At 42.3% G+C, this 14,754-nt stretch overlaps 1 protein-coding gene across 1 annotated transcript in view; it reads left to right on the top strand.

The window, feature by feature from the left end:
* NIBAN1 (niban apoptosis regulator 1) overlaps positions 1 to 14,754 on the top strand; it is a 69,962-nt gene that overhangs the window by 21,533 nt on the left and 33,675 nt on the right. The window contains exons 2-5 of the mRNA XM_069789583.1: positions 9,552 to 9,682; positions 11,102 to 11,233; positions 11,923 to 12,037; positions 13,518 to 13,685. Of these exons, the coding sequence (XP_069645684.1) occupies positions 9,552 to 9,682; positions 11,102 to 11,233; positions 11,923 to 12,037; positions 13,518 to 13,685 (546 nt within the window). The remainder of the gene's footprint in view (positions 1 to 9,551; positions 9,683 to 11,101; positions 11,234 to 11,922; positions 12,038 to 13,517; positions 13,686 to 14,754) is intronic.

Genomic DNA, 14,754 nt, shown 5'->3' on the forward strand with positions numbered 1-14,754 from the left:
TGTCCATCTAAAGACCTATGTTGTCAGCTACATCTAATAGGGTTAAATAGTTCTGTCTCCTTTGCTATGTGAAATACACATCTGTGATTTTTTCCCCCTCTGCATAACGAAGGTTGCAGCATAAGTATCACTGTGGTTTTGACTTAAAAGAACTTCCTGGGTGCTGTAGCAGAGATGCAATTTTAAAAATATATATTTACCAAGAAAGCAATGTGTCAAAAGAGCACAAGAGGAGGTTACTTGAGAGATTACAACAACAAAAGGCTTTTGCCATCTCATAAGATGGAAATGGGAAGGAGACCATGGCCAAGACTGCTCCTCTAATGTACACCTCCCAGGGAGAATATGTGTGTGTTCCTTGCAGTCCACCTCCAAACGTCCTTCCATGGCTGCTGCCCCACATAGGACCAAGGCAAGGTGGTGTTGGCACAAGCTAAGAAAAATAGATGAAATTGGAAAATGGTCCCAAGTGACATATCGGTGACATGTGTGTGACCTTGGGCTATAGATCAGTGCTTCAAAAATCTGAATGGTGCTAGTTGTTTGCATTAAAATCTCTGTATACACTCAGTTGGTCTTTTGGGGTTCAAAATGGCAAGGAGGAGCTCTGAGGCTGAAACTATTTCCTGCAATAAAATTAAGAGACATTGCTGTGGTCTTGGAAAGCCACTAAAATAAACACCCATACTTTGAGACCTCTGCTAATTTAGTTCAGGGATTAATCTTGTTTTTAACCTCTTTTTTGCATGTAGGCTAGCTGAAATACTGTCCTTTACAAATCATGACACTTACTCATTTTCAGTGTATATGAGAGCCGAAAGAGAATCAAACCCCTTACGATTCGGTAAGAAAAATTGCAAAGAAAGGGGACCCGACAGTACCTTTATTCTCATTTTGTTACCCACACGTAGCCCTTTTCCATTTTGTGGGGTTTGTATGTTTGTTGAAGAGAAATGGAATCAAATATTACCACAGGATAATAGCCTTCTGCTACAGTGCTTAAAAAGTGATGCCTTCAGGGGAAACCTGCTACTCTGAGAAGTCCATCTGGGTTGACTTACACTAGACTGGTGGTGAAAGGACTTATAATGTAAAGGGAATAAAGGGAACTTTAAGACTAAGGCAAAGTAACCTCAACATAAATGAGGCCCTGCATGGAAAGACATGTGTAAGTGTACTCATAACTATGTCCAATGTCATATATGCCTTTGAGTAATTTTGTAATAGGTCTGTCTAGTATAGCATAATTTTGGAAAAATAATTAAGAAAAAAGAAATTAGTAAAAATATCTTCTAGATATATATGAACACACTCCAGGCATTGCACAGAATTAATCTTGTGCAGGTCTGTGTGTCTGTATAAATATATATATTCAGAAAAACCTTCAACTAGTATCATGAAGATGGTTATTTCTGTTATCTCTATCTCTGATGTGAGAATGGTTTTCGTTATTTTATCTTGTGGCTAGTCGGGCATTGAAGTGACTGGCTGCAAAGCCTGTCACCTGAAAGGGAGAGAAGAGACAATACATCATCTTAATTTAAATGGTGATGTGGCACTGGCTTACATTTTTGGAAAGCTGTTTAAATGTTCCCAAGAAACGTTCTTGTATGACCTACCATGATGTGTAACGTGATGCTGACGTTGGAGAAAGCTGCTGAAGACATGCCTGGTGTCTGTTTCCCCATTAGTGGCTCAGCTTGTGGATCAGGGAGTTGAAAAAAACTCCAAAACTTGGAAACTATTGACCTTCACTAAATTAACTTAATACGGAGCATAGTTTAGCTTCTTGTGGCCCCCAGGAACTAGGCTGTGTTCACTTGTTTTATTAAATCCCTAGTTCTTCCAATGCTGTGAAATAAGCTTATAAATAAAGGATTGTCAGACCATATTCTTGTTGAATTTGACCACGAGTAATTGTTTCTAGACAGAGCATTGCTGCTTATAACCCCATTACCAATAAAGGATAAATTTCAGCAGCCTTAAGGATAAGCTTATCTGACAGTGTTAATCAAACCCTTGGCTTGCGTTGAGCTTGTTTCTGCTTGATTAACCACAAGCTTTAACCTTTATGTAATTCACAATTATTAGGATTTTTTTAATCTGACAAGTGCAAAGGTAACTCGTGAAATCTTGTTCCTCCCCTAAATAATGATTTGGCAACAGGAGCGTTGCAGAGCTGGCAGCTGGTGGCACCCGCTGTTTGATAGAGGAGTGCCTGATCTCACTGGTTGCAATTCGGGTCTTTTAAGGTTAAAATTCAAATCCTTCCCATTGTTTTCCCTATCCCCTGCTCCAGGTCTACATGTTTAGGAGGGCAATAGCACTGCCAATGGCTTCCTGATGTTTACTGCTTCTCCCCTCTGCAATGCTGGTGGAGCTGTTTGTGCAGGACCCGTCTCTGGCTGGAGAGGTTGTCCGTCCTTTTCCCTCAGCATGAGAGATGACACATGTATGGGAGAAGGTATGAAGAAGCTGGAGGCAGCGGTGCCCCCGGACTGGCACACGTCTGTGAAGTGCACACGGTGAAGGTGTAGACGTACCCAGTGGAGGCTACGTCTCTGTTTCAATTGGGCACAAGATGTGTGCCACCCCGGCCCGTTGCTTTGCAATCGTGGATTGATGCTAAAATATGTTTCCATGGGCATTTCCATTTTAACAGCAGGTGGTCTCAACTAAAATACCCTGGGAACCTGCAGTGCAGTCAGAGGGAATTGCGTGCTTCTTGCGAAGGACACAGCATGGAAATAATGTGATTGCAATTGAGATATCCTCCAGAGAATTTTGGGTTATAGCAGACACTTGTGAAGGCATGGAAGATGCGCTGTTAGGTTAATCATGGTTAACCATAGATCAAAGGTGTGATAGACCTGTCTCTGCATTTCCGGAGAAGAATTTTCTTGATCCCAGTCTGGGAGAGAAGGAAAAAGGGGAAAGGAAATTTGGCTGTGGGAATGAGTCTCTGAGTTTGACCCAAGAGACAGTCTGTGTTTGAGCAGGATTAGCGCTCTGTATTTTGCTCTGCATTTTTTAATAATGAGACAGTATTCAGAATTAATTCAAAATAGCAGGATCCATAGTTAAATCACAAGCTACTCTTAAGAAAACAAGCCTTTTTTTTAGAGTGTATGAGATCTGTCTCACTCACATCTGTCTACTCCCTCTGAAATATGAGATGCTTATGAAGTTGCCCAAGAAGAACATTATAGATATATAAACCTATTGAAATGTAGGGGATAATTGTGCAGGTCAGTATAAAATTAGGCTTGTTTAGAGGAGCACTTGAGGAAGAGCTAAGTAGTCAAGTAAAATTGTAGAAAGGGAGATCTACAAGGCTGGAATGGAGCCTGTTATTTTTGGCTCCTTCTTTGCCGTGGATCAAGTTTACTTGAACTTACAAATGTGTTTGTTTAGCTTGCCCTGAAAGAGAAGCTTCGCTTCTGGTGGAGAGCAAATTTCACACCCACCGTCTCGGCTGACAAACTTGCTAAGAAATCTGTTTTTTTTTCACAAGACAGCATTGACTTTCCCACTCATCCTATGGAGAAAATGGGCTAAGCACCCAAGGAGTGTTTATATGCTGAGACTTACATACAGGATGATCCGAGGTGTGATGGTATTGTTCTTTCCTATGCATTGAGTTTTGGGTGACTAACTGGAATTTTACCAGTGTAATTCAGTGTCTGCATTGCAAATGGATAATTTGGGGGTGTGTGCACACCAGTGTAGTTACAGCATTATAAATTTTTTGAGAATAGTCTCCATTAATACAAAACAAGGCTGAGAGTAAATAATTGGTTTCAGTATTTATCAGGTGCAAACCACGCTTTTCAGCGTGTCTGCATGAGGAAGAGGGGTGACTCCACCAGAGAGCTTCTTGATTTGGCTGAGCAAGTGCAAACAAACCTGTGGAGAGGTGATTCAGCCAAATCAGAACTTGGTATTTGTGTCTGTCATCCCTTTTTCTCATAACAGGTATTAAGTCACGACTCACAAGTAATCAAGATGCTGTTTCTATACGTAAAGATCAAACTGAGCTATGCTTTCAACAACAAAGAGAGTATTCTATATTGTCTCCCTGTACGTGTAGGATAAAGCCTGGGAGCACTTGGATTTAAACAGTTTCTGGGCGGTACCATAAGTACTGCACAAGAAAGAAGACTGTAGGAAAGAGGGAATTGCTGGTAATTCCTGCTGCACTATGACGTGTTCCAGAGCACTGAGAGGTGGTGGGCACTGTTAGAGAGGATGTGCTAAAGAGAATTGCTTTTACAGGTTTTCTGGTTACCAGATGCATTTAATAAGTGATAATGATGTTTGAAATGAACAGGTGAATTCAGGAAGAGCAGCTTTTATGCACAGTATCGCAGCAGAAGCAGCAGAGGCTGCTTCTTTCTTCACGGCAAGCATCCAACCCATTTCAGAGCTGCCAATACTGACATCTAGCTTTGCCAATTCACAGAGCTCAAGTAGAGCATCTACAATTTTTTATGTTTATCTCAATCAAAGGTTGTGTTTATCTTGGAACTTGGGATGAAGTCAACCCATGAGCCAAACACTGAAATTATTTTGTTAACTCATTTTGCTGCTACCCTGACGGGCTATGAGAATAAGATTATATATTTGGATGGATGGGTGGGTGGGTGGGTGGGTGGATGGATGGATGGATGGACAGTAATAATTTTATAGCTCGGTACTGAATTTGCTGAATAACATTAAGGCATGCAGTATAGTTTATAGTTTATCATTTAAAAGCATGTGCCCAGTAGTGGGTCTCACTCCTGGCTGGTGAAGCACATGTGAGTATGATCAACTGATCTTTTTATATTTACTTCTGACAGCTTTGCTTGTGGCCTTGTGGAAGAAATACAAGGACAAAGTCATTCATTCCTGTTCTGTCTCCGTACTTCACACTTGTTTGAAGTGCTGGGTGTACTGGCATTCAGCATGCACAATGCTTATTGGTTTTTTTAGGTCTTATTTTGTCTAGGGTTTGCTTTGATACAGTAAATCATCTCCTTTTTTACAGTTCATGTCCCTTGGAGCGCAAAGTGTGTTTTCCAATGGGCTTAAATGGTTTAAGAAGATAAATCCCCCAGACTTTCAAAGAGATTTGTATCACTGATAGTGGTATTTTCTGAAAAGCCTATTCAAAAGGTGCTGAGTGCAAGCAATTGTACTATGAAGAGGAAGGGTCATGGTCACCTTACTACCAAACACCAATATTTAAGTGGAATAACAACTTTTATGGCAAGTGTTTACCTCTTTCTCTTCCTAACTTCCAAATGACTGAAGTCCAGTGCATGTGAGCAACCCCTCTCTTGTATGCCAGCCAAGAAGTCACTGTTTTCTGACCTTTTTTCCTGCATTTTCCTGACCTGCATCCATACCAGCCACTTGGCAACATGTCGTTGAGAGTGGAGAACCATGGCAGGGCGAGCTAGCCAGGCTGTGCACAGCCATGCCACGAGGCTGAAAGCCAGCGGCTAGACCAGCAGAATTTCGTGGGAGAATTTGCCAAAGAGTGCCCTTATTTTTTAAAGTTGTATGTCAGTTTATTTCAATAAAAGCAGTGAAACCCAAATAAAAAGTTGGGTATTTGAGGACATGCTCTGGGTCTGATGACATGGAGCTACATACAAGTGTCCAGCACAGGTGATGCACAGTTTAGAACGTCAAAGGCAGTGGAGAAGCAAGAATAAACAAGTTTGGGGGAAGATTCTCAATTTCCAGTGGGACAACCGACAGACGTTTCTTGTTTCTCAGTGCAACGACATTTGGTTTTAGTCTTAAAAGACGTATCATAACTTGTGCTAAACTTTTGTGATTGAGTGCAAGGGTGGTTCAGCGGAACAGGAGATGCATCATGAAGCATTAGCAAAGTTTATTCTGGAGCAGGATCTAAACCTCAGCAAAGGGGAAATGGGCCCTTGCTCAGTTAATTTGACAAATCCTTCCACCTCCATCACTATGGTCTTTTCCTATTGGTAATTTGGGTTGCATGCAGACTTCTACTGGAGATGACCAAACTACATGTTGTCCTAGGATAAACATCCTAGCTGTTGGGTTTTAGGTTACATTTATAGGGGCTGAAGCTGTGCCGTTGCCAGACCAACCAATTGGGAAAGTTGGCCTTGCTCCATATAAACAGCTCTGACTAAGCAAGCCACACTGAATTTGGAAAAGAATTAGGGGAACTCATTTTTCAACTGCCCTGGACTATTTTATCTCCAGTTGTCCCATGTTATCATTTCATGGGAAGAGTTTCTATTACTCATGGCTGTTTCCATCGTGTTTGTTTTCAGATAGTGTATTTTTATCTTTTGTAAACCAGAAGAGTTTAAAAATCCATCAGCAAACAATGTATCAAGGGTCTGTCCACTTCTCTTCCTACCCGCAGGTAGCGGTGCAATTCCTGTTGAGCTGAGCAGTGCAAGGCCAGGTCCTTGAGTGGTGCCACTAACAATCTCATCGAAAAAACTTTTCTTCTAATTTTAAGAGGGGGGAGTATTTTTAATATGAAGATCCTTTACAACAAGTAGTGCAAAGACTGGAATAAACAGCCTGAAACACTTGCTCCTCAATTCATGTTTTGGTTGATTGTAAATATAGTCTGCATACAAAAATTACATTGCTGTCATATTTCTCACTTACATATATTATGAATTGCATAGTTCCTTTCTCTTCAGTCGTTGTACTTTAAGCTGATCTAAGAAACGTTGACAGTGAAGAATCACACTTCTGAGCCCATTTAGCCATAATTGAAAGACTTTGCCAAAATTTCAGGTATTTCCTGCGATTGTTGGGGGTTTTTTCCTCACACCAGAATTTTGTTCTTTGTCCCACTTCCTCTACAAATTTTTACTGCAGGATGCAGGCAGCAGTCAAGTGAGGTCCAGTGTCCCAGAGCCCTCTGTAACAGATTAAGAGGCTGCTTGCAAGCTGGAAAAGAAAAAGCTGTGGTGGAAAATAGGGGCAAACCCTGAGCAGGAAACTCCACCGGGGCTGGGGCCAGCAACATCCTACTGCTGGCAGGGACCAGAAGAAAAAAAAAAAAGTTATAAAGAAGGTTTTGGGAATCTTTGTCCTTATTTGGAAAATAAGTTTATGCCTATGCCCAAAGCAGGCTAATTTTTAAAAGGCTGTCAGATGGGCTGGGCTTTTCTGCTTCAGCCGCACCGGTTATCCTGCTATTACATGCAGGCACATCTATTACATGCAGGCACATCCTATAATTGGCAGGTCTCAAAAAATCTGGTCTCTTAAAACTGGAGGGTTGGAGTCCAGACTGTCACCTGGTGCTGTCCGACAAGTAAATCTGTGAAAAACTTTCATACCTGAAAACTTAACCCAGCCTCCTGACATCCCTCCCCAGCTTTGTGTAATGACTCTGCAAACACGGCAATCGGTGGAGCTGCCTCCTCCGTGCACCTGGCCTGGGCTCAAAGGAGCGGCAGGTTTGTAACCTGGCTGTGGTGTGTGGTTGGGAAGGGGCCAGAGTGAGGTAAAAGGGGCTTTCAGTGTAGTTGAAGGCAGCGATCCCGTTGGCGCTCAAGAAGGAGAAGGGTCCAGCTCACCTCTCTGAGCTGGTTACACAGGAGTAGCTGGAATGAAAGGTCATGTCAATATTGTCCCTAAACTTGAGAGATGCGTCAAGTTCTGTGCATCAAACTGAAAATAAAATCGCAGAAGCAGAGGAGCTGATGTATAGCTTTTTCTTTTGCGTGCATGTCCGTGTAACTACAGTGATGTAAATGTAATTATCAGGAACTTATAGAGTAATTAAATACTGTTGCTATCTGAATTGATGAGATTACCTATAACACCCTAGTAACGTCCCACATTCAGAGCAAATCGGAGCTGGACCTGAAATAAGCACCTTACAAAATCTTTTGCCATTGCCCATCTCTGCGAACTCCTTGGCAAACTAGCTAATTTTCCACAGCACTCTTAGCCACACATATTTGGGTTTTTAAAATGGAAATAAGGTAGCCAGAAGGGGTAAATCTTGGATGATAGCATCTTCTACACCAGAGCATCCCGTGCACTTTCTCCCATAAAATCCCATGCGCTTACTCTCATAATGATCCACAACTTTTCTCTTTCTTTAACCATATTTAAAATTATTTAAGATGAAAAAAGGCATGAACATTCTGGGAACTGCACTGACATTTAACCCCCTTTTTTTTTTTTTTGTGAGAAATGGCAATAAAATCAGTAGTAATCCAGGCAGTTTTGCATGGTTACTTTAGAAGGACTATGCTTGAAACAGCAAATCTGTCAAGACCTCTCTCTGATTTCATCATAGCTGCTGCAGACTCACGGCCCGTTGTATAAAATACAGAAACATCATGAAAACTCCCAGTGAATCCCTTTTGGTGGTAGTGCTGGTGAGTGGCTCGGAGGAGTTTGTCAATCTGGGAACATCCTTATAGGATGCAGGTGGTTCAGCTTTTCCAGGACCCTGGAGGTCACAGTGCTTCTTGCTGGTTCCCCTGTTTGGCCATTCAGGAGTGCTGAATGCCAGTCCTGCTTCAGGAGTCCATGTGTGTAAAGGGTTCAAGAAATCTCTGTTTGGGTACTACCATTTTTTTGTCTTATACAGAAAATTTGGTATTTTTTTCCCCAAGCAGAACAAAATGAAATTTTGAAAGCATCAAAATTGCTTGAGGTGTGAAATTACTTTTCTCTGTTGTATGCTCAGAAAAAAACCTTTGTCATGGGGCTCCTTAATACAAGGAAGAAAGGGATGTCTCCAGTATCCAGGATAGTTGGGATGCTATCTAGACCATAGCCCAGGTTTTGTTTTTTGCATTGCCCTAGACTCTTTGAGTCACATATATGCACACGGCTTCAACTTTTAGCTTTGCTTCCCTGTTGTCTGTAAAGCATTATTATTTCTTCGATGGGGTTAATGAGTTAATTACTTGTAAATTGCTTTGAGATTCTCAGAAATGAGACTGTCAGTGTGTTTATTGCTGTTATTGCTACGGATGAGATCTTGATCATAGCAAGACAATACAAGATTAGTGTTTATTGCAGTATGACTGAGTATCTGTTTACATTAAAACAAAGAAGAGACTGCAGTCCCCATATCTAGAAAATAACCTTTGTAGGAGCTTTGAGTCAGCTTTAACAATCTCACTATGTGATAAAATTGGCTAATATGGCTAAACATCAGCCGGTAACACTTGTCTGTTTCTTTGAAAACCTTATCAGCTCTCGAACACCCACGGCTCTGTGGTAGTAAGTCCCAGGGAGAGGCAGATAGCATCTTTTCTTGGAGTAATGGATTTGGGGTATGTTTTGCCCACTCTTGGAAGGAAAAATGACATCCAAACCCCAGTGTTTTCCTGGACAAATTCCCTCTGCACTTGGTTATCACAACAGCTGAATGCATCTCCAAGGGTTTCCTGATAGGCTGTGCAGCAAGTGGCTGTTGGTACAGTTGGGCAATATTTTGGGTTGCTGGTGATAACTGCCTTGGTTCTGCATTACGGTTTTTGAACCCATCTACATTAAGTACAATTAAATCTCTATTTCTGCTTCAGGAAAAACAGAGGCCGTCATCAAAAACTTCAGCCCACACTACAGACGCCAGTATGCCGTGGCTTTCTGCAAGCACGTGCAGGATGAGCTGGAGCAGCATCGGGATTCCCAGTCTCGGTTCCTGAAAACCAAGGTAGGAGGGCATGTAAGCCCTTCCCCATCCTCAAGCTGCCATACAGCTCTGCTCTTCTGCATGAAATAATTAACGCATTAACTATTTAAACCACACATTTAGTAGTCGTAATGTATGAAAAACATGAGATGGAAGTGTATCAGCTACTGACCGGGCTCGGTTTTCTTGTTTTTCCAAGTGTTGAATGCCCTCAAGTAAAGTTAATAGGCGGTACAGATACTCAGAGCTTCTATAAATCAAACCCAAAGTATTTTTAGAGTTATTTAAATGTTTCTGCACAGCAGAGTACAAAAGTGTTTTTCAGCTTGTTATATTGGATAGTTGAATACCTAATAAATGTGTATCTAGGATATTTTATGCGTGTACTTTTTTATATATAACCCAAGTGTACACAATAGATTTGCAAATGCAGATGTTGGATTTGGTTCAGCTAGGTTTTAGATGGAAAAGTTGCATTTGGTGCAGGTTTAAAGTGTATTTTTGAAAACTCATCTTTGTTTTGGTCTTGTTTGGTTGTCTCATTGTAGCACAAGAAGAACCATGACACAGGTTTCTGGTACAAAGCATGCATTTCATCAAGGTAGAGCTGGACACGTGGGCAAAACTAGTTGCTTCCTGCTGATGGCAAGGTTTTGCAAGAATCTTGGGACAGAGATCATACATTCAGGGCAGAAATCTATCTAGGAAACTTAATTAACCCTTTCAGCCATGGCTACAGGGTTCCATAAAGAAGATGGCAATAATCCCCTCCGTGAAGTGAGCTACGGAGAGCTGGTTTTTATTAGAGAAGGAGAGACAAAAAAGAGAGACAAAAGTCTCTTTATTAGAGGTAAATGCAGAGAACCAGCCTTCAATATTAAGAAGACAGAACTCTAAATTTTTCGGCCGTATTGGAAATCACAGGTTTCCAATGCTCTTGAAATGAGTAGGGTAAGGCAATGAGGTGGGATGTAAAAGGTGGCATAATAGAAAAGCCGTGTCTTTCAGACAGATGTGTATCAGTTACAAGAGCACAGATGCAAAAGTGTTACAAAGAAATGAGAAATAATTTACTATTTTATAATAAAACTCTTTGCTGCATCAATGAATGTTTTTAGTATGTAGTGGAAAATGGGAGACGATGAACTACAAGTCATCTTGCATTCAGCATCCCAACCGAAAGGTAAATAAGAACATCGCTGTCTCAGAAACCTGGAAGTATTTGTGGAAGGCAGAGCTCTTCTGTTGCCTCCTCACCTCAGGCTACAAGAATTTGATTGTTTATGTAGTATCTGCCCGAATCAGAGATATGTTTATGACTCCAAATTGCATTTGAAGATTCCAAAGCCCTCGTAGCAGCCTCATAGAAGTGTAGAAATAAAAGATTCAAGATGGTCAGTAATCCAGAGTCATTTCAAATCTCAAAAATTGTCTTTGTAGCCTCCGGTGGAAGCTGGGACAGTCTTATATGAAGCAGAACTGCTTCATTTTGCTGAGGATCTGAAGAAGTGGAAGGACAGATATGTTGTTATAAAAAATGACTACACTGTGGATTGCTTTGAGACTAAAGAGGTAAGTGCTTCTTCCTCTTACGTTCTTCTACGCTCCCAAATAAACTGGGTATCAAGTGAATTTGCCACTGCTGCTGCCTTTCTTTTAGCAATACTAGATGAAACCTTGTCCTCGGCGAGGCAGCTCCAGCCTTGCAGGGCTGGCTGGAAGCTCCACGGGGATGGCTGAGGGTAGAACCAAGTGTGGGCTGTATATGTTTGCAAGAACAAACAAATCATTTTAACAGCGCTTTGAACCTTCCTTTGCCTATCACAGAAAGCTGCTTATCTGTGTCATTGTAATACATCCCCATGCTTCTGCGGTTGGATTTTAAGTAGCAGGTTTTGGGTGGCTCCAAGCTGACTACAGTGAACCTTTTCGTTTGGCAGCTGCCATAGTCAAACTAGTCCTGGCTGACAAATCAAACAAACAGAGCTTAGAAGAAAATCCAATCCCTTTTCCCTCTCTTCTGTCCCTGACTCTTCACCGTGGCTGATAAGCACTGAGAGGATATTTTTAAATATGTTTTTTTTACATTTAACCATGTTTTAGATTTGACGTACCTAGGGAATATATCCAAAATTCGGCCTGACAAAAAAATTTTCCCTTTGGGAAATATCCCCATGCATTAGCTTTGTCAATGAGTTGTGTATTTTATGTTTTCTTTCTCCCTAAATCTCTACTTGACTCCCTCTCTCTTGATTTTCCAGGCGTACCAGAAAGGAGCCAGCCCTAAATACCAAGTTCTTCCTGCAGGAGGCAAAGTACTGACTTCAGAAGAAGATTACAATTTGCTGTCTGATAAACATTTTCCAGATCCTGTTGGTAAGCCCTGCTTGAAGCTGAACTGCCAAACCCCAGGCTCTGTTCCTTGCACAGACCTCTTCTGGGCAGGCTTTCAGGCTAGACTTTAAAATGGGGCAACAGAAGATACACGCAGCCCTTTTCCTAAGTCAAAGCACAGCTCCAGAGTGGACGAACACAGAAGATGCTATAAGCTAACTTTCAGAGAAATGCTGGCTCCCTTTTTTTTTCCAGCATCGTGGCACAAAGTCACTGGAAGCTGTGCAGAAGCAGGGCAGGAACCACACCACCATTGTTCCCGGGCTTTGTTAATATTCCTGGTTTATTTGTTTCCATTTTTAGATGCCAGCTGCCTGTGTTGACTCACAGTTGATAATAAGTCCCACAGAGAGGACAGGAAGGTTGCTGCTGCTGAATTTGTTGTTTCTGGGATGGGAACCGCTGTGGTCCTGCCTGCCCCCACTCCACAAAGACAGAGAAAATTCGAGCTTTAAGGGAGGAGATCTCATGTTGCAGAGTCAGATTTGGAAAATGGGATGCCACGTAAGGAAAGGGATAAGGGCAACATGTAGACAAGGATTTTTTTTTAAAGTCCTGTCTCATACCACTTAAAGTTATGACTGTTGGGAGGTGTCCCCCTTACACCCCTTTCCCAAGGCATAGTGTGGTCAGAGGGTAGCATGGGGCAGCGGTGCCTGGAGGTGTCCTCTGTGTGTCACCACAGCCCCGTGGGAGTTGGGCTTGAGCAACATGGAGCAGCCCAAGGCCACTTGCAGGCTTCCCATGGCTCTCCCTTCACAAAGAGTGGCTGAGTTAGTCTTTTATGGCCCTTCTCCCCTTCTATGCGATGCTGAAGACCCTCCGAGATGAACCTCTTGCGGCTGGTCTCTTGATGCATGGCACTGAGACAGCATCCCCTGTGCACAGTGGCTCAGGGCAGGTGGAAACTGGAGATCTTCAGTGCTTTCTTTGCTTCACCTTCAATGGCTTGAAGTGACAGTTCATCAGGCCATCTTGCAGTTGTGTTTGAAAATGCTGGAGACAGGGAAACCGCTGCTGTTCCTACATGTTGTAATGCAGGTTGTTGCTGTATGGAAGACCATATACTCCTATATGGCCTCTATGTGGAAGAGACCAGAGCTGCCCACTTACTTATTTACCATGAAAACCTTATCCCTAGCAGCTACAATCCAATGAAATAGTTTCTTTGAAATTTTACCAAAAATGGGTAGTTTATGGCCACCTTGAATACAAAACAAGAGGACATCAGGTTGCTGTGGTGGTATAAAGTAGAGATGTTGTTGGTGCCTGCTGCGTTTGCCCATCCCAGCTGTGTCCCCCTGCCCTCTGTGCCAAAATGCTTGGATCAAGGAGACCTGATGTTTTCACGTCTCATGCTTCCCTGCTAGCAGAGGTCTGTTCTCTCTGTCATAGCAGAGAGAAAGAGCCACTCCCCCCAAGAAAACTGCAGATTTCAAATGGAGATGTGTTTTTTGTGTAGGCTCGAGTGAGAAGGAGGTCGCTCAAGCCTTCGTTCAGCTGCCGAGGGAGTTCCCAGTTTACCTGTGGCAGCCCTTCACCCGGCACAGCTACTATTGCTTCCCAGAGCCAGAAGCTCAGAGGCAGTTCAGCGCCGTGCTGGGGGACTGCGTGAGGCACTCAAACCACGGTGAGTTCAGAAAGGGCCTCTTCCTGTACATCATTCACCCTGGTAAAGATTTAAATAGCTATTATAGTAAAAAAGCTGTAGAAAAATGCAAGTCACTTATGAAAGATGCTTGGCTTGCAGTGCCTTGAGGAATGCGTTAACATACCCTTTCTTACTTTGGTGGGAGCGAAGTTAGGTGGGATTTGAGCTGCAGTGTAGTAAACTTGGGTAGAAAACACGGGAATTGCTTTGAAAGTGGCATTCCCCTCTCTGTCAGTTCATCTAAATCCAGTATCATCATACAAAATCATAAGAGATTTTTACTAAATATGGAATGGCAAACTCTCACCTCTGTTTGCAAGCTTGACAAATGCATCATAGATACAGTAGACCAGGTTCGTACAACGTGGAGGGAATGTAGTGTCCCAGTACATTTCTGTAATGTTATACATATATCATCAATGGTCAAACATTTGGTGTTTTCTGTGGGTGTTTAGATGGCAGCTCAAGCCCCAGCCATGGTTAAACCTTGTAGATGGGACATGAATGGTGTGTAAGAGACAGTATTGATTATTTGCACAAGGTTGAACTTTAAATCTCACTTTCTGAGTATGTTAGACTAGAAAACTTAAAAAAGAAACCAAAAACTTGTGACTTGCTAGGATTATAAAAACAACCTTGCTCCCATGAAATTGGAAGACCATTTATGAGTTGGATGCTTCAGAAAAAGAAATGCTTTCCTGTTTTTCAGATGACTTTTCTCTTTTTCCATGAAGCTGACCTGCTTCCCCCTCTGGTGTCCAGGCTTTTCCATGCCTTTAGTGTCGCTTTCAAGTCCCATCTGCTCCTGCTGCCCTTGGTGGGAGATGGAAACACTCGGGAACTTCTCCAGCAATCTCAGCTACTTGGGCCTGAAGCCCATGCTTGTAGATAAATGAATTGAGAGTGCAGTGTGTGAACAGTCCCTTTTACTAACAGAAGTGGCTCCCAGTGTATCTCTTTTAGCTGTCACTTTTGGCTCCTCGTCATCAGCTTCACCTCATTACCCTCAGACAGCTGTCTCACACTGTCCTCCCCCGATCCTTCTCAA

The sequence above is a fragment of the Haliaeetus albicilla genome, chromosome 8 (genome assembly GCF_947461875.1).
Source record: "Haliaeetus albicilla chromosome 8, bHalAlb1.1, whole genome shotgun sequence".
Taxonomy (NCBI): Eukaryota; Metazoa; Chordata; class Aves; order Accipitriformes; family Accipitridae; genus Haliaeetus; species Haliaeetus albicilla.